We start from the raw sequence: 26513 nt of genomic DNA on the forward strand, positions 1-26513 counted from the left end.
AGAGGTGGGTTTCAGCAGGTTCTGACCAGTTCTGGAGAACTGGTAGTGGAAAATTTGAGTAGTTCAGAGAACCAGTAATAAAAATTCTGACTGGTCCCGCCCACATCTATTCTCTGCCTCCCAAGTCCCAGCTAATTGGGAGGAAATGGGTATTTTGCAGTAACCTTCCCCTGGAGTGGAGAGGTAATGGAGATTTTACAGTATACTTCCCTCGCCACACCCAACAAGCCACGTCCAACAAGCCATGCCATGCCCACCAAGCCACACCCACAGAACCAGTAGTAAAAATTTTTGAAACCCACCACTGCCCAAAATGTACTTGAGTCACCAGAATGCCAGAGAGAGACTCAAGATGAGGCTTGCAAAAAGAAGCAGATTTTATTTATGGCCAAAAACAAAATATTGGGTGGGACTATATACAGAACATACAGATACAATGCATGTGAGGAGATAGCCACACCTTGGGGAAGGTATGGTGTCCTTTTATACCTTCTGAGATATCAGCTTAGTACTCAATGCTGGCCCCCTGGCCCATCCCTTCCTTTGGCAGTGCAGCAAGGAAGGGGGGTGGGTGGATGCCCAGCAACCCCACTTCTTGAGATATCCACCAGGCAGGGAGTGGTACAGAAAAACGAAATAACAAAGGGGTGAGATCAAATGGCAGAAGCAAATGGCAGAGGGAGTTCTAATTCTTAGCAAAGAAATTTTTACAAAAGCAAAACAGCAAGTCAAACCAATTCTACTGATTCTACTATTATGTCCCACTAATTCTACCTGTTCTATTATTATTATTATGTCCCTTCAAAAGGATACCAAAATATTGTACACCTCCTAATATCAATATGTCACTGTCACTAAGTGGCTTGCAAACTTTCCAGGACCGCTTCGCTTGATGAAGAAGTCTGGGCTCCTGTACTCGAATTACAAAATTCTGACCGATCATCCCATTTTGGACTGTTGGAAGGAAAAAGTAGCCTTTCCCTTTAAGGATTGTCAGAAGGCAGAGCTTTCCCTTCTTAAATTCAAAACTCCCGGCTGGGAGATTACTTCGCCAATGATTGGAGGTCAGCTGCTTGAGAGCAGAATTAGTTTATTGTTTATAGGAAGGCAGGCAAGAAACAAATACAAGCACAGCGTTCTGTTTGCACTGTAAGAGTAACCCTTTTTTATATCCTAAAACGTCTTTTGATTTTCTATGTGACCCTTTAAAGTCTTTTGAAATTCTTTTGATTTGGCGTGTAAATCCTTTGATTTGTGTGTGTGATTGTTTTATGGTGTTGAAATCCTGTTTTTGTTTGTGATTGGATTCTTCCATCCTGGATCTGGCAAATAAATAATTGTTTTATAGTCCACTCTCTGTTTTTCCCAGCCCTTTGTAGTTGTTCGTTCCCTATAATTATTCAGCTTGCTATTTCTGTGTTTTCTCCTTTTTCTCATGTGTTTAAATTACTTTGGCTTGATTTCTTTTCCTTTTTGGGTGTTTGTTTTTCTTTCCTGTAGTTCCATATCTGCAGGCCCCTGTAATTTTGTCCTTCCTTTGTTGTGGAAAATAGGGTGGCTTCAGGTTCTTAATGGCCCATTGATAAAGGTGGGGGCTGAAACTGACTGAGTTTCTGCTTATTTCTTTTAGGGGAATTTCCCTGCTCTTTTCATATTGAGTTTCTCATATCTTCCAACAGGACCATATATATTTCCATGAAAACACAAGGCGGTCTTGGAGTTTTCTCTCTCTCTCTCTCCTATCAAGAAGCTAGTCTTCCAAGACGCACGGCGGCAGAGGAGAGCGAAGAGCAGAAAAGATAAATTAACCACAGTTGGCCAGCGAGAGGAAGCGGCAGAAGTGGATTTCTTTCGGCTTTGCTCGGCAGCTGCTTCCTGGTTCCGGTTTGCGGCGGCAATAACTGCCCGTGGCTTGCAAGAAGCTGAAAAGGAAGAGCCTACGAGGCAAGCCTCGCAGACGCGTGCAGGTAAAAAGCAAAACACCAAACCTCTCTGCCTTTTCCTCTTCCTGCGTTGAGTTGGGGTTGGGACGTATTTATTTGCACCTTGTTTCAGAAAGGGTTGGGGGGCTTGCCCCAGGTCTGCCTTCTGTTTTTCATTTGGGTGGTTGTGTTAACTTGGAAGAAAGAAACAAATGGGAGCCTTCTGGTGAGATTGTGGGAATGGAATTGTTAGTCGACTTATCAAGTCTGTCCTGGAAGCGCAGATCACTATAGCAAAGAAAATTTAGAAAATGTTGTCTCCAGGGCAAAAAGTTGATGGGGGTTTTAAGCAAAACTCGATAGCAGTTACAGTAGTTCTTTTGACGAATAGGTATGAATTTTAGAAAATACCGCGTAGACCTGAGGATTGTGACATGGCATTGCAAGGGGAACATAACTTTCAGTTAACTCAGGTGGTATCTCTTTTCTTGCAAAAAAAAAGTGCAAGAGATAAGGTACAAGTCTATGGAAGGATTTTGCCCCTATTAAAAAGGAGACCTGTGGAAGAAAAACTGAATGGTGCTTTCCAGGAGGATAAATGAGATGATTTATCAGAAATGATGTTTTTTGACTCTTACTAGGCAATAAGAAGGGCTGGCTGATTCCAATGTCTCTTTAAGATAAGTGAAATGTTATCTGAAGGATTTTGCCCTATTAAGATGATGAGAATGTACTCAGACTTCTGAGTCAGAGATAGATGAGTGGTGGACTTTTGCCCTTTTGAATAAAAGGATGTGGGTTTGGGGTGAGAGATGTTGAAGTAGAAAGGTGGGATAGTCATTTGAGTTCTGCTATGTGACATACAGTATATGGAAAGTATATTTTATTTATTATTTATTTATTACATGTATTTATATGCCGCCATTCTCCCGAAGGACTCAGGGCAGCGAACACAAGTTAAGAAACAAGTACAATAAAATCCCATTTTAAACCAAATAACTAATTAATAGTAAATAATAAAACCCGGAATCAGAGTCAGCCTATTTGTTTGAACAGCCAAGTCTTCAGGTCTTGTGACATACCGTGGCTTGAAAGGAAATATTGTAAGAGAACTAACTCTGCTTTTATGTGAAGTCCCTTATTAAAGTCCCTAGTTTATCCAGAGCTGTCATATCTGGGCTGAAAAAAACAGGATAACTACTAGATGGGAGCAAAGAATTTCTGTTTGCAGTTGTCTGCTGAATTCTCTGGAAGTTTGCAGCTTGGATAGGTAGCCCTAATTTCTCTAAGAAGTTTCAATATAGCAGCTCTTATGACTAGGATAAGAGGAAGATAGGGCTTTTATCTGGGCATCTTTCCCTAAAAAACTGATACTTTGAAATTTACATGCATGGCATAAATTTGGAATTGTTCACCCATATGTTTAAAAATTGCATCCTGTAGGAGTGATTTGGGTGGATATATTTGGGCTGTGCAAATCCAGTTCCTCAGATAGAACTTCCATGGTGGTCAAAAATAAAAAGTTTTTTTTCTATGTGGAACCCATTCATACCCATAGAAACTGAATATTAGTTTAAAGTATTTGTCAGTCAATCATCTACTTCCAAGCTTTGAGCAGATCATATAAAAATGTTGCCACTGAATTTTAGTTTTTAATATGACAGGAGGCTTAAGCATGATCGGATTTAAATAATTTAATTTAAATTTAATTAAAATTGACAATATAATCAGCCTGGTTTTTGGTGACTTCACCCACTTTTTCTTTTGGTCCAACTCTCTTCTTGGAAGGCAGAACCTGACCTCAAAGTTTATTGTTGCATTTGGACTGGAGTGTTTTATATCTGCATAACTAATTAAGTAGATAGAAGGAAAGAACTGGTACAGTATCACGGATTTATTCACTTATAAGCATAAATCATATTTCATACTGAATTTTACATAATTTAATTAGGCCTACTTCATGATTTAGTTTTTCTTATACTGTTTGCTATTTCAATCCCCTTTATTGCTTGTACCTTTCTTTCTGAAGTCTGTCCAATATTTTCTCGTCTTTCCAGAACAGTGACACTTAGAACGGACTGTGCTATTATTCTCAGTGGAAAGTTGCCAGTTACTAAGTACAGTAATTGTATTTCAGTCCCAGAGCCTGGATGTTATACTTTAGGTTGATAGAACCTAAAATAAACTGTCCAATTTCAGCACAGAACCAGAATCTAGAACTGAAACCTTGAGTTTCACAGGATATTGTGTCTCTCCATGTTAGTAATTTAAAGAAACAAAAATATTTTTACTTTTACAGGTTATCAAAAGTATATTGGATTGGATTGTTATGATCACTGTCACAGTTTTATTTTGGAAATTGGTAAAGAAGTGGGGTTTTTTTATTCCAATCAAATGGGATGTTGGAAAGAAATTATTTACTGTATAGGGCAGTGTTGGTGAACCTTTTTGGCACCGAGTGCCAAAATGGAAGGGCGTGCATACGCGTGCCTGCATGCCGGAGACCGGAAGAGCAGCCGCCTGATGTACATGTGCATGCCAGGCATCTGCTCTTCTGCTTTACAGCGCGCGCATGTGCACCAGCCACCTAGTCTTCCGGTCTCTGGCCCGCATGCATGCACGAAGATCAGCTGGCCGGTGCACATGCGCGCATCGGGAAGATGATCTCTCGGTTTCTGGTGCGTGAATGCGCACTGGCCAGCGGGTCTTCACGCATGCATGCATGCCAGAAACTGGAAGACCAGGTAGCCAGGGCGCAAACCGGAACAGCAGCCACCTGGCATGCACATGCTCACAGGCGGCTCCTCTTCCGATTTCCGCTGCTCCCATGCACATGAAGACCAGCTGGCCGGTGCGCTAGAATCTGGAAGTGCAACGGGCAACGGCTCGAGTGACCGGAGAGATGGCTCTGCGTGCTACTTCTGGCTCACGCATGCCATAGGTTCGCCATCCCGGGTATAGGGGCCTGGGAACTCTTCTCTATCAGCAGAATAACTCTTTGTAAATTGAATGGAATCAGGTCAGATTTGGTGTGCTTGGAACAATTGGTAAAAGAAAGATTAAATTTGAAAATGGGGTGGATCAGATATGGGGATGTGGAGAAAAAACCCAAAATATATCCTTATGGGAGAGATAATTGGATAGCATATTGGAATATTGATAACTACTGCTTTCCAAATTCCCATTCTTTTTCCTTCCAGCCTCTCTACCAAGAGCAAAGCACATGTATAGATAAATATACTGTATATTCACTGCTGGTAATAAGGTTGGAAAGAATTCCAGAAACCATGTTCTGTATATTTTATCTGTCTTGACAATTATGGCAATAGTATATCTGGATTTCAATTAAATAATCTTTAATTGAAGATTTTATTTTTATTTTATCTAATAAAGACTTTAATTTTATTTTAGCTAATAAAATAAAAAAAAATAGAATTGCAGCAGAGCAATGCCAACAGCTATTCAAATTTCTAAATAACTGTCCTTAATTTAAGTGTTGCTAAAAAACAATCACAACATTTCTTTCCTTCCCAACCTACTTGTTGAAACTTTGAATGTTGTCTTCTGTGCAGGGATCAGCAGACTTTTTGGGTTAAAAGTACATAAAAAGTAAAAAGTTGAGGTTTGATGTTACTTCTTATTCTACTGCAATGAAGGGAGTCAGAAATCAATGCTTTTTCTTTTTTTCTTCTTCTTCCCTACACTTTTTCTCTTCCCTTTTTCCTCCCCTACTTTTCTTATTTGCTTTTGTATTTTTGTATTTTATATTGTAAACTAATAAAAAGGCAAAGATGAAAAATATGACATTTGGAATTTTATGAACATATGTGGGACATGCTTTCAATTTGACTATATATATAGTCCTCAATTTATAACCACAAGTGGGACCAGAGTTTCTGTGGATAAGCAAGGCGGTTATTAAGTGAATTGCACCCAATTTTACAGCCTTTTTTGCCACAGTTAAGCAAATCACTGCAGTTGTTAAGTAAACCACATGGTTGTTAAATGAACCCACCTTACCTCCTTTAACTTTGTTTGTTAGCAGCCCGCTGGGAAGATCACAAATGGTGATCAATGACCCTGGGATTGTAAATACTTGCTAGTTGCCAAGTGCCCAAATTTTGATAAGTTGACTGTGCCGATGCTGTGACGGTCATAAGTACGACAATCATAAGTCACTTTTTCTGTGCCATTGTAACTTCATAGTTGCTAAAGGAATGGTTGTAAGTTAAGGACTGCCTCTATTTTAATGGAGATAGCAAATCACGAAACTGTCATAAAAAGCAAAGTAGTTATTTCTCAACCACTCAAGGTGCTTATGCATGAATGGTAGGGCCTTTATGATGTCCGAGAGCATTGCTGGAAATGAATATAATGCCAAAGGCTGGTGCTTTCTTTTGTAACATAACTAAATTTTAAAATGTTGATGGGGCAGGAATCATGAAGGAAGCCAAGTGGGCTTATTGGTCTCATTGCACTCCAGGTTATTGTCTGCTGGCTGAGTGTGTTTCAACTGATTCAGCAAGCTATTATTTGTAACAGCTGACCCACTACACATTGGAAGTCAATTTGATTGGAGAGTATTTGATATACTACTTCTTGTGAACAGTAGAATACATCTGTTTATATTAACAGAAGGGACTGAATGGCTGATTCTGTTATTCCATGTTTACAAATACCACCTTTCCCCAATGTGGTGTCTTTCAGATATGTTATGACTGATATCTGGAATACTCAGCCCAGATAAGCATCCTGAGAATGTATGGTTTTTAACTCCTAGGCTGAGAATTTTAAGAAGTAAAGGCAGGGAAGTGCTCAAGTTGGGAAAGAAAGGTGGCAATCAGAAGACAGTTGTATCTCGAGGGAAAGGACATAGTTTGGGTACATTAATGTCTTCAACCTGAGAATATAATCAGATAGCTATAATTTGCTTGCTTTATGACACTTGATAATACTTCACTTATCTGGAATGTACCTGAGCAGTTGCCTTTCCCTTGAACACCTGCCAGCTCCAACAGTCTTATCTTTCAGCCATTAACAATGCACATCCTGCACTCATTGAGCAAAGGCCATCTCTGCCAGGCAGGATGGTTGCCATAAGCAACTTCCGTTTACCTTGTATAATTAAATCCATAGAATAATATTCTTAAGCTTCACTAAAGGCAGAACATAGCCAAATAATGCTTGGAGCCACCCTGCCTGAAAAACTGGATGGATGTGTTGATAGGGATAGGGATGGAGGCTGTATTATATTCAGCAACAGCAAGCATAGAAAAGTTAGCAAACTCTGACTCTTTTTCTATATAAATCTTGCTTTGTCTACATATTGAGTTCCAAATCTAAACTATAACTTTTGAGGCATTACAAAATTGTGTTTAGAGTTCCAATCTAGTATTGAAAAGATCTAGCGTTAATATCCTACTTAGCAACAAATCCAACAGTAACCTACATTACAAAGTTGTTGTAGACTAAACTACAGAGAAGGAAGCCAGGAAGTGACACTTTGTCCTAAACTCATTGAAAGAAATATGAAATGCATTAAGATAGTAAAGAGAGAGACTGATTTGGTACAACAATTTGTATGCTCTGCCTTGGAGAAAGATGTTGCTTTGTTGTATCCAGACACATTTTTTAAACAATACAAGTCTAGTATATGATATGCCTAAACCTATTGTTAATTTCCAAGGCAGGTGACTCAGTGTATTTTGAATTAACATTGTCAGCAGCTTGGAAGTGTATAAAGTGTCATTCTTCTGCATAGGGTTATTCTTGCACAGATGCTTGGTTCTCTCACATTTATAAATTATACATAAGCTTCAAATCTGTTTTAGGTAGATACTCACATTCAATGACTTGTTGCTTAAGTGATCAGAATCGTAAGTGGTCACCATACCAATCCTTTAAAACTTGTGTGATGTTTTGGTCTTTTGAAGGGTCATTCATTTGGGGGGGGGGTAATGCAATTCTTCATAATCATTGGATATTTTTTATTATTGTATTCTGTAAGGTGCTCAAAGTCATGACATTGAGATGTCCTTAAATTCCATAAATACATGAACATAGACTTAGTGAAGCATAAGCAGGCAGTTTCAGAAAAATTGGGGAAATTGGGGAGTTGGCAGAAATGCATACAATAGAATATTCTGATTTATAGTACTTGATGTATCAGCCTTTTGATCCATTGCTCATTAATTATATCTTTACACAGAATGAACATTATTGTGTAATCTTCATTAATATTTGTGGCAGTTGCACACATACAGTATAAAAGCTTTTGTTCTATTGATTTCAGGGAGAAAGGTGGAAAATGTAAAATAACTATTGCCATGTCATCACTATGGCAGATCATACTGCATGGTTTCATTTGACCCCAAATGATGTTGCACAGAATTATTTAAAAAAAAGGCACACAAAACAATAATAAATAAGATGTTAAGGATGCATGATGTACTTTTTTCTGATTCGTGTCATGAGTATTTAAATTTTACAAGAACCCATGCATAGACAGAACCCAAAATAGACAGGCCTTAACACACAAGAAAATGGAAGGACAGATGGTTTTGTCTTGTTAGTAAAATGCCTAGGATTAACTCTGCTCAAACAAGTGTATATTAAATTCTTCTAGAAGAAGATATTACAAAAATTATTACCATCTTTTCAAGTTAGGTTTTCTTTCTGAATGTGTGGGTATTAAAAAAATCTTCAGGGGGATTTTTAGACAAAATATTTGGGTTCATGTCTGATTTCTTTGATTGTTATTCACATTAAAGTTGTTGTTGTATGTACTCTGGACCAGGAACACCAATCTTTAGTTCTGAAAGATGATGTACTTTCAGGAGTGGTGCACAATTTTGCCTTCTTGGACCCACATCTCCTGCTTGAGAAGTAGGTAGCAACTGAGGCTAAAAAGGCCTTCACACAGATCCATCTTGTGCACCAATTGTGCCCTTCCTGTGTTATGAGAAGAGTATAGACAATTCAGATAATTACTCATGCTTTGGTGACAGCACACATGGATTACTGCAACATAGTCTATGTGTGCTGCCCTTAGAAACTACTTGGAAGTTGCAGTTTGACCAAATGCAGCAGTATACTCAATGAGGGGTGTATTTCATCAGGTCTACATAACATCTTTGTTTCATGAGCTGCACTGGTTACCAGTAAGCTTCAGGGTGCAATTGAAATGGATAATTATTAACTATAAAGACCTTCATGTCATAAGGCCTAGTATTTAAAAGACTATCTGTATGCTATAGCTTCTGTCCAGCCTGTATGATTAAGCAGAGATTCCATCCATTAAGCAATGTTACCTATTGGGAGTGAAGAAATATGCCTTCCCAGTCATAGCAACTGACTTCTGAAACCTCATAACTTTGATATACAATATGTCTGATTCTAATTCCAGCTCTGCTCAAAAGAGCTCTGAAAACTTTTTCTCAGGCTCTGGATTAGAGTGTGCAACAAATACCGTATGTTTGCTTGTCTTTTAATGGGGGCTTTTCCTCTAGTATGTCTGTTGTTTTTTTTAAAAAAAAAGTATTATATGATTGTTTTCACTACATAGACAGTGCTCGACTTAATAAGTGAGCCCAAAATTTCTGTTGGTAAGCAAGACAGTTGTTAAATGAGTTTTGCCACATTTTACGACCTTTCTTGCCACAATTGTTAAATGAACTACTGCAGTTGTTAAGTTAGTAGCATGCTTGTTAAATGAATCTGGCTTCACATTGACTTTGCTTGTCAAAAGGTTGCAAAATGTAATCACATGATCCTGGGACCTTGCAACCATCATATATACCTGCCAGCTTCCAGGTATCCGAATTTTGATCATGTTGTCATAGGGATGCTGCAATAGTTGTAAGTATGAAAACTGGTCATAAATAACTTTTTTCAGTGTCGTCGTAACTTCAAATGATCAATAAGTGGATTGTTGTAAGTCAGGGACTACCTGTATGCCACTCAGAATTGCTTTAGAGTATAAGGGTAGCTTGTCAGATTTCTAAAATAAATAAGTTCAGATCCTCTGGAATCAGTGATTAAAAAAACCACTTTTCATGCATTTGTTTATTTTCAGTTAGAATGCAACTAGAATTTTTGTTTCAAATTAATATAGATCAAAAATAGCTACTGCTTTTGAATTCTCAATTCAAGTGCCACATTCCAGGTAAACCACCAGTGATACTATTGTTGGGAACTAATGGCTGGGGTTAAAATTATGGTACTTACATAACCTTAATTATTGATCATAGCTTATTTATTGATGGCAGTGACTAGGTCTGAAAAGCCATCTGTCATTCCAAAATTCCCTCAGAATAAAACTATCCCAAATATTCTAGAAACTGGGAGGAGTTTTAAATGAAATTCTAGACCAGGGGTGTCAAACTCACAGCATCACGTCATCACATGACGTATTGTGAGTTCCCCCCCCTTCGCGGAAACAGGGTGGTTGTGGCCACTGCATGATGCATCAGGCCTGCAGGCCACGAATTTGACACCCCTATTCTAGACCTATCCATTTTTTCAGGGTAAATCTTCCAACAGATGAGTTGATCAAAGCAGTCAGGATTAATTCTGGTTAGTGTTGTACAAACACAGGTGTTGTTGTAACCCAAAATATTCAAGTAAACTATAGGAACATAAGAACAGTCCAGCTAAATCATGCAAGGATGCTCATCGTATCCAGGATTCTGCATTTTCATGGTCAACTAGACAATTCCGAAAGTATGGAAAGCAGAATGAAAGTCCTCTTCCATTGTCTCTTCTCAGCAGCTGGTTTCCTGAGTTAGAGATTGGCAAAAGAAGTTAAGGACATCATGAACAAATCCTACTCAGGACCCTATGTGGCACAGTGGTTAGAGTGCAGTATTGCAGGCTAATTTGGCCCACAGCCAGAAATTTGATCCTAACTGTCTCAAGGTTGACTTAGCCTTCCATCCTTCCAAAATCGGTAAAATGAAGATCCAGATTGGGGGCAATATGCTGACATTTGTAAACCACCCAGAGAGTGCTGTAAAGCACTACAGAATAGTATATTAGTCTAAGTGTTATTGCTTTTGCTACTCACACAAAGACAACTTTTTTAAAAAATCGCTCACTCCAAATCTGGAATTGTTCTTTTGCATGGGAAAAACCTGCAAATTTTCTACAAAAAAGAGACTCTTATTTCTTCATGTAAATACAATTATGCAAATCATTGCAATATACTTACAAACTGGGTTCATTTACATCAATTCATCTTGACTTGTTTGTTCAAATTCAGTTAATTGTTTGTATCTTACTGTGTGTGTGTTTTTGTTACTTTGTGGAAATTGAAGGCTTTAATGAAGTATGTTATTCTAACAGGAAGAGAAAGAAAAGCAGAGTAAGTGACAAAAGTGAATAATTACACTTCATTAGTTAATAAAGGCAGAAAAACACACATATCCTAATATTCCATTCATGTTAATTTATTCAGTTCAGGAAACATAACTTGTGCGTCAAAATGGTTTTGATGTGAGCCTGCTATAACAGTATAGTGACTAAGTTCTCACACACTGAGCTTAAACTGTTTGACTTTGCTGTGGTTCACTGAACAAGATAAAGAAAACAACTAAGTTCAAATGTCACATGAAGCCATAAACCATAGTTTACAACTGACAGAGATTGGACTCCCACATGCAAAACTTTTGATTAAATAGTCAACCTAGTGTGCACGATCACACTATTGGTTGATCGTGCACAAAAACAATCATTAAAAACAGGATTAAAATGTTCAGACTCTGCAATGCTGCAGTGGTTGTAAGTGTGACATGTGAAAACCACTCATAAGTTACTTTTTCCAGTGCCTTTGTAACTTTCAAATGTCACTAAACAAATGGTTGAAGATCACCTGTAGTTAATCACTCGGAAATACACATAGCAATCCTGACCTGTGACCATAATTGAGCCTGGAATTACAGTTATAAACTACAGTGGTTGTTAATCAGGCCACCAGGTAGTCATGCCCTAATTTACCTTTTTTGGGGCAGTCATTAAGCAAATGCAGTGGTTGTTAAAAGAACCTGTTTTTCCCAATGGCCTGTTTTTGTTTTTGTGTGTTTTTTGCTGGAAATCAGAAATATAACAACAGAAACCCACAAAAACCATGTGATTGCAGGATACTGCGAACAGCCATAGGTGCAAGTCGATTGCCAAAATGCAATCACAATGATCTTGGGAAAGGATGCAGCCATCTGTTCTTCAAAATCAGATCTGTAAGTAGCTCTGGGGAAGTCCATCATAACCTCAAATGATCACTTGCAAACTGGTTGATAAGCAAAGACTATTTGTACTTAATCTCATAAATTACTCCTTAGAAATCCCCACTAGTCAATCCAGACTCAAATTAGTCCACAACTAAGGATAGACTTCTTTCATGCTTCTTGTTCAAAATAATTTTTAAAATATTGTCCCGAGCAAGAGAGTTTTAAAAGCACGAGAGGAATCCATTGACAAATAATTTGCTTCTAATCTTTGAGGTGTCTTAGGAACCTAGGATTCTAACTTACGATTTGTGCCATAAATTTTCCTGGATGTGGCAGAAATGTTATGCATAAATCTTTCAGAGTTATGATACAGTAATTGAAACATGAGTTAATACTTGTGAATTTGTTGATTTTATGAGTAGGGCCTTTGTTCAATTATCAAAAGCATTTCTAAGAAAAGGTTATTACACTTGCAGTCTATTCAAACCAGAGAATTTAAAAAAAAAAAACACGATTAAGCAGAGAAAAAGTCATAGAGAAGTCTGGCTGGCCATAAAGAATAGCAGATTTCTTTATTTAAAATTAACTCTATGCTGCCACAATAAAAAAAAAAAAAACACCTTGGCAGCTTACATAGAAGACATCATTTGAAGGAATGTACTCAAGCAAAGTTTAGGATTCAATATTTTCCATCCTTTGTATCCCCATAGAAATATTAAAAGTTTTCAGTTTTGTTTTCATTCAACCATGGGCCAGCATTACTTCATCTGAGTTCATAGTGGTTCATTAAGGCAAACTATCTGCATAAACAAATGCTGCTTTTACTCAAAACCTGGACAGGCTAATTTGTCAGGCCTGAGCCAGGTTGGACATTTAGGAAAGAAAAACCCTTGACTCTATCTGTAGAGAAAAGGTTTGCTTTTACTAAAGCAAGTGGTTACAGCATAAGCGAAGCCAGATCTGAATATTCCTGGGTAAACCCCTTGATTTTCCTCTTTCCTAGATCCTCGCAGGTCCTCCTGATCAATGTCCAATACTATTCAAATTAGAAGTTTTGGTAACAGTCCCAATGATTGGCTGCTCTTCGGTAGATACTTGCCTTCCATTCTCACACTTTATCCTTGGATTTCTTGTCTGTTGTTTTGGATTGGCACCTCTGGGTCCTATCATCCCCTTTTCGGTGTTTCTTCCCCATTCCCCCCCCCCACTTCCTTTTTATGGCTGGTTGCCAGCAATGCAAAGTGAAGATGAAGAGAGTGAATGGCAGATTTGCCATCAATGGTAGATCAGTACATCCAAATATACATGCTTCAGGATTTATGACAGAGTTCACCTAAGGTTCATTTCCGTAAAGGGAACCATAATTTACTGTTATGTGAAATTATATCCAGGTTCTCCCTTTGTAAGATTCCCTTTTCTACTTCAGGGAATTCAACTGACCTTAAAAAAAACCCAAGAACTTAGGCAAAATGTATTCCCTTTCTCCCCTTTGTTTCTGTCTTCAGCAGGAAACAGAGAGGGACTGAGACATTAAAGCTGCAGAGTTCTGCATGACTGTTCCATGAATTCAGGGCAGCTTACATCTGGGTAAATACACATAGGATCAGGTGACAAACTGAGAACCTGTTTGCTAAGGGAGGATTGATGCATAAAGGGTGTAACTGAATAGCTGCTGCAACAGAACCAGAAAAGTGTTGACAATTGTACAGGTGAGACTGGTCAGAGGGCAAGGTGTAGAAATGGGGTTCAGTTTTGTTTAAGAGGAGCCACCTGAGCATCTTTCCGCAGGAGGATTAGGTGAATCAGTCATAGCAATACCAGGGTGGTTTCTTCCTCGTGTTAAATGTTAATTGTTCTCTCTTCACTAGGAGGAAAAAAACACCTTATGCTTATATGCTAAATTTTGCAGCAGGAAGAGGAAAATAGAGGAATCTACATTTTGCAGTCACAAACTCTGCAAGAGGAAAAACCAAGCTTAGTGCATGTGCTGCTGCTCACCATTTGTGCTTTGGATAGGGATGGAGAAAAAAGAATGAAAGTAGAAACAAGGCTCAAGAGAGGGGAAATAGATCAATTTTTGTGTATGAGAGTGAGAGCAAGGTTCATTCAGTTTCTACATATTGCTGTGCAGAGGCTGAGAGCAAGATTATCCAGGCTTTAAGGATTTAGATCATGAAATCACAGCCTTGTTTCTAGGATATCAGAAATTAGGAGGCTGAGATCTTTTAGAGGGGACTGCAATGTAAAACAAAGCTAGGATTAACTCATCACGATAGGCTTAGTGGTATCTTTTTCAGACATAGGTTGTTGGCCAAAGAGGAGAGCTTGATTGGGGCTAATACTCTGAATAAATCCTCACGGACATGGCTATACAGCAAAACAAAGGTCACAATCTTGTGACCAAGAGCCTTGGTAGTACTAGGGTTTAAGGCACCCTGTTATTAAGCTGCTTAAGACCAGCTGCCTGCAATTACTGCAGGGTTCGAATCTCGCCAAGGCTCAAGGTTGACTCAGCCTTCCATCCTTTCTAAGGTAGGTGAAATGAGGACCCAGTTTGTGGGGGCAATAAGCTGACTTTGTATAAATATACAAAAAGGATGAAGGCTATTGCTGAGCACATTGTAAGCCGCCCTGAGTCTTCGGAGAAGGGCGGCATATAAATCAAATTAAAAAAAAAAAAAAAAAAAAAATCTGGAAAACTTTTCCTTGATTCTGGACCTTTTTGCTAATGATTTGTTCCCTTCATAGCAGATCCTGGAAAGGAAGACAACTCTGTATTCTGTTGTGTGAGATAGTTCAAATGGACATAAGATTGATTTCTTAGTAAGCCTCCGTTATGCTTTGAAAGAGGAGGAAACCTGTCACGTTCAGATTTTGCACCATGATTTGCAAAAGAGGATTTTTTAAAAAAAAATCTATATTCCAATTTTTGTCTAGGATTTTAGAATCACATCTATATTGCTTAACGCATTGTAAGACGCCTTGAGTTTCCGGAGAAGGGCGGCATATAAATCGAACCAATAAATAAATAAAAATAAATATAATGCATTAAAGGGATACTTTAAAAAACTAAGTTATGGGCAGAGAATTATTTGAGAAAAAAGGCTATAATTTGTGGAATAAAGAAGCAAAGCAAAAGGAAAGTAGTTGTGATTAAGAAATACAGATATCATCTGATAAGGAAATAGAATTCTACCCCTCCATATAACTGAAATGCTTTGACTGCTACACCATATGGGTGATATAATTTCCTTGGGAGTTATTTTGATCAGGATGTCTGAGTACTAATTTGTCTATTTTTTTTTTTCTTTTCTTGTAGCCACAGCCCTCTGAAAGTGGTGATCTGGAGATGAAGGCACAGCCCCAAAAAGTGCATTGCTGATGCTTCCTTGATTCATGGCAAGAGAAGACAGTCTTCCCAGGGATGGGTAACCATGAAAAAGAACTGTCATCTCCTAAAAGGGCATTACCCCCTTCCCGCTCGAATAGCACTGTATCTTCCAAACACAGCATCGCTTGGCAGGTGTGGATCCTTTTGACTGAGTGTTTACAAAACTGATCCCTACATGTCCCTGGGATTGGGGAAGGAACTCCAGATCAAATGTGTGACCAGATACACCTGTTTACTTTGCTTGGGTTAATGGGTGTGTTAGGCTGGGAAGCTGTGCTAGGTATTTTATGGCCCTTCGGTTGTCCCTGTCAGGCCCCTGGCATCAGCAACGGGGCCTTGACAGGGCTGAAGCAATAGGGCAGCATCATTGGCCCTCCATAACAGTCCACATTTCTCATGTGGTTCCTTGAGAAAACTAATTACCCATCTTTGTTCTAAATGCTACTAAGTAGTAATTACTAATATTGCCTGTGTTGTTTGAATTTGGGAGACTGTTGAAAGTGGTAGTTTAATTCTGTTCAAGGGTCTGTCCATTTCAGACTGCAATATGGACAACGTACTTGGTCTTGAATTCTAGCTGGCAGTGATAAGGGGCTGCAGGAGAGTGAGTGATGCCTGGATAGTTATAACCCAAGTCATCAAAGATTTCGTTTTGGATGAAAGTTCCCATGTTTCTGATACCACCCCCCCTTTTTTTTTACATAGAGTTCTGAGAGCTGGGAAGTGATAGATGATTTGCACATCCATAGTGGGGTCATCCAGCAGCCAGAAAGGCAGGAGGGTTACCTGCTAAAGAAGCGAAAATGGCCCTTGAAAGGCTGGCACAAGGTATGGTGTCAATAAAGTGGCAGGATTCCTATTTTCCTTCTATGATTCAACAGTGGGCATGAACTGCAACTTCGCTCCTTGTTGTCCCTACTTGTCTTGCTATTCCCAGTGATCTGAATTAATTTTTTTTTTTAATTTGATTTATATGCCACCCTTCTCCGGAGACTCAGGGCGGCTTACAATGCGCTAAGCAATAGCCTTCATTCTTTTGTATATTTATACAAAGTCAGCTTATTGCCCCCACAACTGGGTCCTCAATTTACCTACCTTAGAAAGGATGGAAGGCTGAGTCAACCTTGAGCCTTGGCGAGATTCGAACCTGCAGTAATTGCAGGCAGCTGGTCTTAATAACCAGCTTAATAACAGGGTGCCTGTTAAATAACTATAGCATAAATCAGTGGTTCTCAACCTTCCTAATGCCGCGACCCTTTAATACAGTTCCTCATGTTGTGGTGACCCCCAACCAGGGGTGGGATCTAAATTTTTTTACTACCGGTTCTGTGGGCGTGGCTTATTTTGTGGGCGTGGCTTGGAGGTCATGTGACTGGGTGGGCGTGGCTAGCTGGTCATGTGACCAGGTGGCCATGCCTATGTGTATAGGGACTACTCAGAGGGCTGAAAAAAGTCATTTCTGACAGGTCCTCGCACTTTTGACTGGTCCTCACACTTATGACCATCCTCACATTTATGCCCATGCATCATTCTTAACAACCATGTCACTCATTTCACAACTGCTTCTCTTCACCATGGTGACAAGATAGGGCAAAAACGTTAAATGTGAGGACAGTCGTAAGTTCGAGGACTGGTCAAAAGTTCAAGGACCAGTCAGAAATAACTTTTTCAGCCCTCTGAGTAGTCCATATGCATAAAAGGATACAGCAATAGAGAGGGATGAAGGAAGGGAAGGGAAATTAGAGTAGGAGTGAGGGTAAGAGAGGGAGGAAGAGAGGAGGAGAAGGAGAAAGGAAGAGGAAGTAGGGAGGAGAAGAAGAGGGGGAGGAAGAGAAAGTAAGAAGAAAAGAAAAGAGAGAGGTGGTAGGTTTGAGGAGAAAGATTGCTGTACAATAAAAAAGATGAAAGGGAAGAAAACCAACCCCAAACAAATATAAAGATATTAAGATAAAGAATGAATTGTTAAACTTTAAAGAATAAAAGAGAACAAATATGAATAAATAACAATAATTAGAAACACACATACAAACATACAATGTATTTTCTTTGAACAGAGTATTTGGCCAGTTCACAAATTTAAACAGTGTTTAGTCATTTCAATTAAATTTACAATTTCTATATTTCCTTTTTGCCATATTTATTCTTCATCTATTTTTGTAAAAAACCAATATTACCCTTCATCCTCATCTCTAATCTTAATCAAATTCAATTTTTCCCTTCTATTCTATATTATACCCCTTCCCATTGTCATCTATTTTTATATCCATCCTCACATTGGTTAATTATGTAATATTACAGTTGTTTAATATAAATTCAACATTTTAATATAAATCAATTAGTTATATAACTACCTTTTTTGTATATTAATCAATATGAACATGAATATTCCAATTATTTCCATGCAATCCAATTTCTTACAAATCAATTAATTATATTTACCAATAATAATAAACCAAATAATTTCCCCCATATATTCCTCCAAACCACAATTTAACCATTTCTGCTTTCAACACAATATACAATTAATAGTATCTCAATTATTACAATTCCCTAGTTAAATAGAGCTTTTTTTCTTTTGTGTTTTAAAATCTTGAACTCTCCTCTTTTTCCCTAAATTTCCCATTGTTTGCACCTACCTTTTTTGGTGAGGAAAAAGAAATTTGCCTGCCTAGTTTTCCAACTTTGCAGCAACTGCAAAGCAGTTTCAGTTTCGTTTTTCAGCATAGAAAGGGGAAAAAAAATCTGCACTCTTTGCAAGCAAGCAGGAGAGCCCTGAGCAAAACAGGTGAGAGCAAATCAGCTGAGGGTCGGGAGCCCATCTAATCAAGGGCTAATTAGCCTATGCTGAAGCTCCGCAGGTCAATAAAATTACAAAAAAACACCGAACTATTTGTTAAATTGCTGGCTCCCCCGCCCCTCGCCCACCACTATTTATTGGCAATAAATAGTGGTGCGGAGGGGTGGGGCAAGCCAGCAATTTAACAAACGGTTCGGCTGCATCACTGGCTATAGGGCGGCCCTTTGAAGCCCCGCGGCAAGAATTTAAACCGTTTTTTTTCCTCTAGCCATCCGAGGCAGCAATAGATTGGGGGTGGGTGAGGTAAACGAACGGCCGGCGATCCAACAGAGCAGAGAGTGAGGATGAGTGAAGGCGTGGGGGGGGGCAAGAGAAGGCTTTGGCGACCCCTGTGAAATGGCCGTTCGACTCCCAAAGGGGTCGCGACCCCCAGGTTGAGAACCGATGCACTAAATTACCAACTCCAATTCCTTGCCACTCTAGCCAGGGAGATAAGTGAAATGTGGGTCTCCCAAATATCTGCTGGCTGCTTCTGTGAATTCCAGGAGTTGCACTTCAGTCTATCAGGAGACTGATAAATGACAAATGCTTCTTTTAAGAGGTCTTAGAAGGATTATTGCCATAATTTATGTGAATTATTTTGGATGTTTTGGGGCTACAAGTGTAGGCATATTTAGCTGTGAATAATTCTTAATGGAAGTTAATGTGTCTCATTTCCAAGTGTTGGAGATTCCAGGTATTTCTAAAGTGTCATACCAAGGATTAAAGTCTGCTGCAATTGATTGAGATCATTCTAATGAAATACAGGGTCATCGTCACTTAAAAACACCAGGACGTCTATCCTTATATGACATAGCTGTAAGTGACTACACCACTTAGCAATGGCATGCCCAGCAAGCCAGATTGCTCTTATTAAACAAGGATTACACATGTCGTTAAGTGAGGACCTCATGTGACTATACCTTGTGACTTCTTGTCAGCTTCCCTATTGACTTTGCTTATCAAAATCCAGCAGGAATGGTCATAAATCACAATCACAATAATAAATACTAGCCAGTGGTAAATATAGGTAGTCCTCGACTTACGACTACAATTGAGCCCAATGTTTGTTGTTAAGTGAGATATTTGTAAAGTGAATTGTGCCCCATTTTATTAACTTTCTTGCCTCATTTTTTAAGGAATTCATATCTATGAAAATAAATTACAATAAATCTAGCCTGTTTTATAAGGTTTAATGAGTACAATGAAAAAGAGTTCAAAGTTTGGAGAATTTTTTTATTGGAATATTTAAAAGATGTTGAACAACAGGTCAATTTTACAGTTGTCTCGGAACAATCATCTAAAAAGTGAACATTAGTGTAAGCAGCAAGAATCTAGGGATGTTGTTGGTAAACTCAAGAGTGAAATTAATTTTCGGGGAAAAGATTTCTAAGCAGGACAAAAGCTTGTGTTTAATAGCCAAAGGATATTTATTTATTTACTTTATTTATATCCTGTGGTGGTACAGTGATTATAATGCAGTATTGCAGGCTACTTCTGCCGACTGCCAGCAATTCAGCAGTTCAATTCTTACTGGCTGAAAGTTGACTCAGCCTTCCATCCTTCCAAGATTGGTAAAATAAGGACCCAGATCATTGGGGGCAATATGCTGACTCTGTAAGCCACTTAGAGAGGGATGTAAAACACTTTGAAGTGGTGTATAAGTCACCTTTAATAAATAATTCAAGGAGCCCACACAATACTTCTGCATCCTATTTTCCCCACAACAATCCTGTGACTTGGATTTTACTGAGAGAGTGATTGGCCCAAAGTTACCCAAATTTGATGCCTAAGAAAGTACCTAGCATTCATAAATCTCCTGACTTCTAGCCTGGTGCCTTAACTATTAGACCAAATACTGACTGCTGGAGGAATGGAATGTGCATTCTGAACAATGGCATGACTGGTGCTTAGAATTTTGACTGTAAATACTGAACAATAAATAAATAGTAGAATATTAATTATTCTGTTCATGCTATGGGTCATTCTTATGATCTCCATTTTTAGTAAACAATCTAAACCAATTTTTTCAATTGGTGGACTACAACTTCTAAAATTCTCAGTTGGCATAGTCATTAATTGAGTTGGAAAAGACTAGTCAAAAGCAATTCAATTCAAAAGCAATTTTGAAACTGTATTGTCCAACTCTTTCAACTTTTTAAGGAATATCATATGATATAGCTTGTTGATTTTATTCAATCAAGTCCAGTACTGTTGACTTACTCCTTTCTCCCCTTTTTTCTCTCTTTTTCTCTGTAAGCGTTATTTTGTTTTGGAAGATGGCATTCTGAAATATGCCACAACACGCCAAGATGTGAGTATAGAATAGTGGAATTGGGAATAATTGAGTGTCATGTACCAATATTTACAGGAATCCTGATGGGGACAAAGGGGGGCAGTTAATTTACTGAGAAATATATGGTATTTAAGAAAAGGGTTTATGTAATTTCTCTGTGTAACTACATTTGTGATCTTTTCTCTAGGTCTTGAAGGGGAAGTTACATGGCTCCATAGATGTTTGTTTGTCAGTTATGTCAGTTAATAAGAAGGCCCAACGTGTGGACTTGGACACAGAAGAGAATATTTATCATCTTAAGGTACACATGGAATGACCCAGGATGAAAGAAAAGAAAAGATCAGTGGAATTCTGCAATCATATGCCAATTTATCCCTAAACTCTGGCTTACAAATGCTAAGCTGTTTTTTCTCTATTGTTCAAAATCTGAGAACTAATTTGAGAATGTATGTGATGGAGAAAGGCAAATTATACCTGAAAACCTGTTTTTGCAAAGTTATTATGTTGGCTGCACAAAACATTTCTCCATGTGGTAAAGCAGAAAGTGCGTTGCAGAAAAGTAATACCCTAATATCTAAAATATGCCTGTAGAGTTCAGCAGGCATAATAGTATCTGCACTGAACATTGTGTTTGCAGCTGCTTATCATTCTCTGGATCTCTGGTAAAGGATAAAGAGTCCACTTGTTGTCTTTTGTAAAGATAAAATTCAAATCCCAACTGAATATTTAAGGCCCATTCATGGTTGGATTATTTATGCATATGCATGCAGGGCACAGCTGAGTATATGGCATCTTGAAGTCTGATCGTATTCTCCATTGCTAAAAGCAGGACTTAGCTTCTAAGTTACATTTTCTTGCACTTTTCAAAGAATGTAGCAGGTTGATCCTGTATGAATTGGTGGCTGCACATTTTTATTTATTATGATTAAGTATCTGAAGCTTCCCATGGTCTTTGCAGAATTTCTGAAATGAGGCAGTTTTTAAACCTTCTAAGTCAAATAAAGACTTAATGACAACTGTTATCTCTATCCTAAGCATAGCAAGTTATTATCTTTTGTCAGTCATAAAAATCAGAAAAAAGCACAAATTCTTGCCATGGAATCATGTTAAGATGAGGCTCATAAATTCATGTCAACTCTCAGATAAAGGCCTAGAAATCAGTTTTGTGCCTCAGATTTCAAACATCATCTTCTATCCCCATCTGATTCGAGGTACAATTTCCATTAGCAGAGTTGACCCTACCTTTAGATAAATGAAGAAGCTATTTGCAGTTACTAATTTGGGGTATTGGAAGAAGGAACAGATTGTTAGATTGTTGTTGTCAGAGAGGGGAAATGAAACATTTGTGATATTTTTTACCATCTTATAAACATTAGTTTCAACAGAAGATGCAGTTTGCTGCTGCAGCTCAGAAACACAATGTTTGGGACAAATGGTTTTATTTTCTTAACATTTTGCTGTCTTGTCTCGGCTTCACTTATTTTAGATAAAGTCTCAAGAGCTATTCAATAATTGGGTTGCAAAGCTGTGCTTGCACCGGCAAGCAGAGAAATCACATGTATCCCGAAGACAGTTCATGACAGGTGGTGGCAGAGCCTCTCACTCCACACAAGTGAGTACAGTAAAATACAGCCTTCTTGCTTGACGGCAAGCATCTCTTCTGAAATGTGATTATGGAGCATCTTAAGTATCCCTCACTGTTTTTTTGTAGATTGTATGCAAAGAGAGGGAAATTATATAGCATCTATCCAAAGATTTACTTTTTGCAACATGGGTCAAAGTTGTGTAGATTATTCCAGTGAATAATTCTCCTCTCCTTCCTCCCCTCCCTTCTTCTCCCTAAAATGCTTTTGAGCTCTTCATGAACTTAGAGGCCAGAAAAGGAAGAAGTAAATTGGGTGAAAGGTGCTGCTTCTATTTTGCTGAGGAAGCCAGCAAATAAAACTATATTTGAAGGAGAAAAAATTCTCTTGCTGTAAATTGGGTGGTTTTTAGAAGAGGTAAAGTGAAACACCAGAAGTGTGTGTGTATGTGTTGTGTGTATGTGTGTTTTGATCTGTATGGATTTTTCTGAGCATCAGCAAGATTCATCTTGGAAATGAGTATTTTTAAATGTTTCTGACAGCTGGGTAGCAAGACCTAGCCAAACTTAGTTGACAATAAAAACTAAGCAGGTTCGGATGTGGTATTTGAATATCCACCAGGAAATCCTAGGGCTGTTTACTAAAGTGGGACATCAAAGCAACAAGTTTTTAAAAATCCCAGCAAAGTCACAGTGAACTACTTCTTAACTATTGTTAAGAAAATGATGTGGAAAATTCCACATGGTTCTCAGAAGACAAGCTGGAGTTAAGAAGCATGTTCCTACTATTGTATTTTATGGAAATCAATATCAGCATTAGGATACTATCCAAACTCTCCTTTGTACTCAATTTCTCAGGCAAGTTTCTTATGTAGATTGGGAATGTTCTCTATGGTATCCATTTTGTGATCCAGATTTGCCAGTGTACCCAAGAATTTCACAGGCTGAAGATCCATCCTAGATTCTGAAATGGAGTGAATTGCCCATCTCCTTTGCTTCTAGTTTCCATTCTCCCTATATTACCTTGCTTCATTCTTGCAGGCTTGCAGCTCACGGCGCCACATACGGATGTCAGAAAGTGCCCCTGCCTTATCTTCACTGGCCAGTCCCCAAGAAAAGGTGAATTCTTGGCTCAGTGACAGCAAAGGATTGGACAGATGCTCAGCAGGTAAAAATGAAACTTTTTTATCATCAAAAAGTCTTTCTTAGCTTATTTGAACCTTGGCTATTTCCAAGCCAGCTTTCCTCTTCAGAGATAAGGAGATTAGAATAGAATTTATCAGAGTAAGTAGATACCTGATAAAGGCATTGACCAGTTACCTACATTAATATAGTATCTTCTGCTATGGGTGGGCTTATGGGATAGGAGGGCAAGTTCTTCCCAATCAATTTTCTTTGGGTTTTGGTCACTGAATACTGTAAATTCTTGTGGGAATTTAGCCAGTGAAATACATTTTCAGTGTAGGTCATTCATTTATCCTTCCCCTTGCAAATTTCACCCAGTGGGTGTTCTTTTCCAAGGCTGATTGTCTGGTGTTTTGATATTCTGAGAGAACAGGCAGTGCTGCCATACTATATCTTAGTCTACTTTTTCTTTTTTCTATTTTTTTTTCTATTTTTTTCCAGAACTCTCAGAATGTCAGGGAAAGCTTCAAGAGCTCAGCCGTATGCTACAAAGTTTGGAATCTCTCCATCGTATTCCCTCTGCCCCTCTAATCTCAAGCAGTCAGGTAAGGTACAGGTGTGTTAGTAGCATTCCTTTTCTGCAAAGTTTTACATTAAAAAAAAAACTATTTAAGCAACGTATTTGGTCAAAGGCTACAAAGTTACTTTCACACTACTTAGGGCAGTTATGAGTCACTGCTGCAGTAACGATTACAAAATCAGAGCATTCCTGAGATTAGATTATGATTAGCATTTTGATTTGGAATTGATCTTTGATGGTTTGAGATTGCATCTTGATTTTACAGACCTCAACAGGAACAGAAAGACCCAGAAAGGCAAAGAGATCGACGCGGATCTGGTGCACTCAGAGCTTTGCAAAGGATGACACCATAGGCAGGGTGAGATGGTTTGGGGATGGGGTAGATAGCGTTTGGCACAAAGGTAGGAAATATAGAGTGTGAGGAACAATCAATCAGCAATGGACAGATTTTTTGCTCTGTAAAAGATCCCGATTTCAGATCTCCAGAGAGGGCTGGATGAAGGGCCCAAAGAGTTGCTACCAATTGGTGTGATCAGTAGTGGACCATTGACCACATCCCAAGGTTAGGAAGGGCCACACTTCATTATGGAGATGAGGTACTTTTCTGGGATAGAGAAAGGAATCATCGTAAGAAATTGGAGAGGAAAGAATTTGTGCTAGGGAAAGTTTTGTGGGTGCCTAAAACCAATTGGTTTTTCTTCTAGCAGGTGGGACGCCTGCATGGCTCTGTTCCCAATCTCTCAAGATATTTTGAGTCCTGTCAGAACCAGGCCATGTTTAGCGTACCTCCAGAGTACAGCCAACTCCAAAGAAGTTTCTGGATCTTAGCTCAGAAAGGTGAGCTCAGTGCATATATTAATAGTTGTATCAAAAGCTCAGGGATGACTGTCTTATTTTTACTATGGTGTAGTGGGAGATACTGATTTACGTCTTGGACTGTGGAGAGGAATGAATCCATTGTTTTATGGCAGGGGTGTCAAACTCGATTTCATTGAGGGCCGCATCATGGTTGTGTTTGACCTTGGGGGGGGGCATGGGGGCGTGGCTGGAGTGGGTGTGGTCAGCTCGACATCATTCGTGTTGGGGATGCGTGTGGTAGCCCGAGTGCTCTGCCAGGGAAAATGGGCTCCCACAAGGCTCTCCCAAGCTCTGTTTTCGCTGACAGAGGATTACATGAGGCTGTCACAACAAAAAATGGAGCTCAAGAGCCCATTTTCCCTGGCAGAGGCATCGCGGGCCAGTCCTTAGCTGTTTCCTGGGCAGCCCTGTGGGCCAGATCTAATCACCCCGCAGGCCAAATCTGGTCCCCGGGCCTTGAGTTTGACATCCCTATTTATGGGCTCTGAATATTTGCTTTCTTCTTCTTAAATTCTTCCAGTCACCTAAGACATATGTTTTATCCCAGTAGTCACAGCCATTGAGATCTAGAGAGTTCCTATTTCTTTTATAACCTATATAAAATGTACAGATTTTGTTGGGATATTATATAACTTTGCTTTTGGAAAATAGGGGAAACATACATAATAAGGAGTCTTGCCTATCTGTTGCTCTCCAGATATATTGGATTACAACTTCCACCATTTTCCACCAATAAAGCTATTTAGAGTGCCTGCATCAGAAGGAAAAGCAATGTTGTGTCTTTAGAGATTTCTCCCCAGATCCTGAAAGTACACTGTCTCTCTTGAAGAGACTTACTTACTTACTTACTTATTTACTTACTCCTGAAAGTACACTGTCTCTCTTAAAGAGACTTACTTACATACATACATACATACTTACTCCTGAAAGTGCACTGTCTCTCTTGAAGAGACTGACTGACTGACTTACTCCTCAAAGTACACTGTCTCTCTTGAAGAGACTTACTTACTTACTTACTTCCTCCTGAAAGTACACTGTCTCTCTTGAAGAGACTTACTTACTTACTTACTTACTTACTTACTTACTTACTTACTTATTTACTTCCTCCCTCCTGAAAGTACACTGTCTCTCTTGAAGGGACTTACTTACTTACTTACTTCCTCCTGAAAGTACACTGTCTCTCTTGAAGAGACTTACTTACTTACTTACTTACTTACTTACTTACTTACTTACTCCTGAAAGTACACTGTTTCTCTTGAAGAGACTTACTTACTTACTTACTTCCTCCTGAAAGTACACTGTCTCTCTTGAAGAGACTGACTGACTGACTGACTTCCTCCTGAAAGTACACTGTCTCTCTTGAAGAGACTTACTTACTGATTTACTTCCTCCTGAAAGTACACTGTCTCTCTTGAAGAGACTGACTGACTGACTGACTGACTGACTGACTTATTCCTGAAAGTACACTGTCTCTCTTGAAGAGACTTACTTACTTACTTACTTCCTCCTGAAAGTGCACTGTCTCTCTTGAAGGGACTTACTTACTTACTTACTTCCTCCTGAAAGTACACTGTCTCTCTTGAAGAGACTTACTTACTTACTTACTTACTTACTTACTTACTTACTTACTCCTGAAAGTACACTGTTTCTCTTGAAGAGACTTACTTACTTACTTACTTCCTCCTGAAAGTACACTGTCT

General features: G+C 38.8%; 1 protein-coding gene across 4 annotated transcripts in view; it reads left to right on the plus strand.

The window, feature by feature from the left end:
• Positions 1-1053: 1053 nt before the first annotated feature.
• Positions 1054-26513, plus strand: part of OSBPL7 (oxysterol binding protein like 7) — a 49229-nt gene continuing 23769 nt past the window's right edge. Inside the window, exons 1-11 of one of the 4 annotated variants that reach the window (XM_034415603.3) lie at positions 1054-1149; positions 1680-1967; positions 15465-15668; positions 16242-16364; positions 20633-20686; positions 20856-20969; positions 22155-22280; positions 23292-23418; positions 23877-23980; positions 24221-24313; positions 24660-24792. In XM_034415603.3, the coding sequence (XP_034271494.2) occupies positions 15570-15668; positions 16242-16364; positions 20633-20686; positions 20856-20969; positions 22155-22280; positions 23292-23418; positions 23877-23980; positions 24221-24313; positions 24660-24792 (973 nt within the window). In that variant the 5' untranslated portion in view covers positions 1054-1149; positions 1680-1967; positions 15465-15569. The remainder of the gene's footprint in view (positions 1150-1679; positions 1968-15464; positions 15669-16241; positions 16365-20632; positions 20687-20855; positions 20970-22154; positions 22281-23291; positions 23419-23876; positions 23981-24220; positions 24314-24659; positions 24793-26513) is intronic. The other 3 variants (XM_034415604.3, XM_034415605.3, XM_060691601.2) reach the window with 3 other exon arrangements.

Source organism: Pantherophis guttatus, chromosome 4 (genome assembly GCF_059756535.1).
Source record: "Pantherophis guttatus breed Tessera chromosome 4, ASM5975653v1, whole genome shotgun sequence".
NCBI lineage: Eukaryota > Metazoa > Chordata > Lepidosauria > Squamata > Colubridae > Pantherophis > Pantherophis guttatus.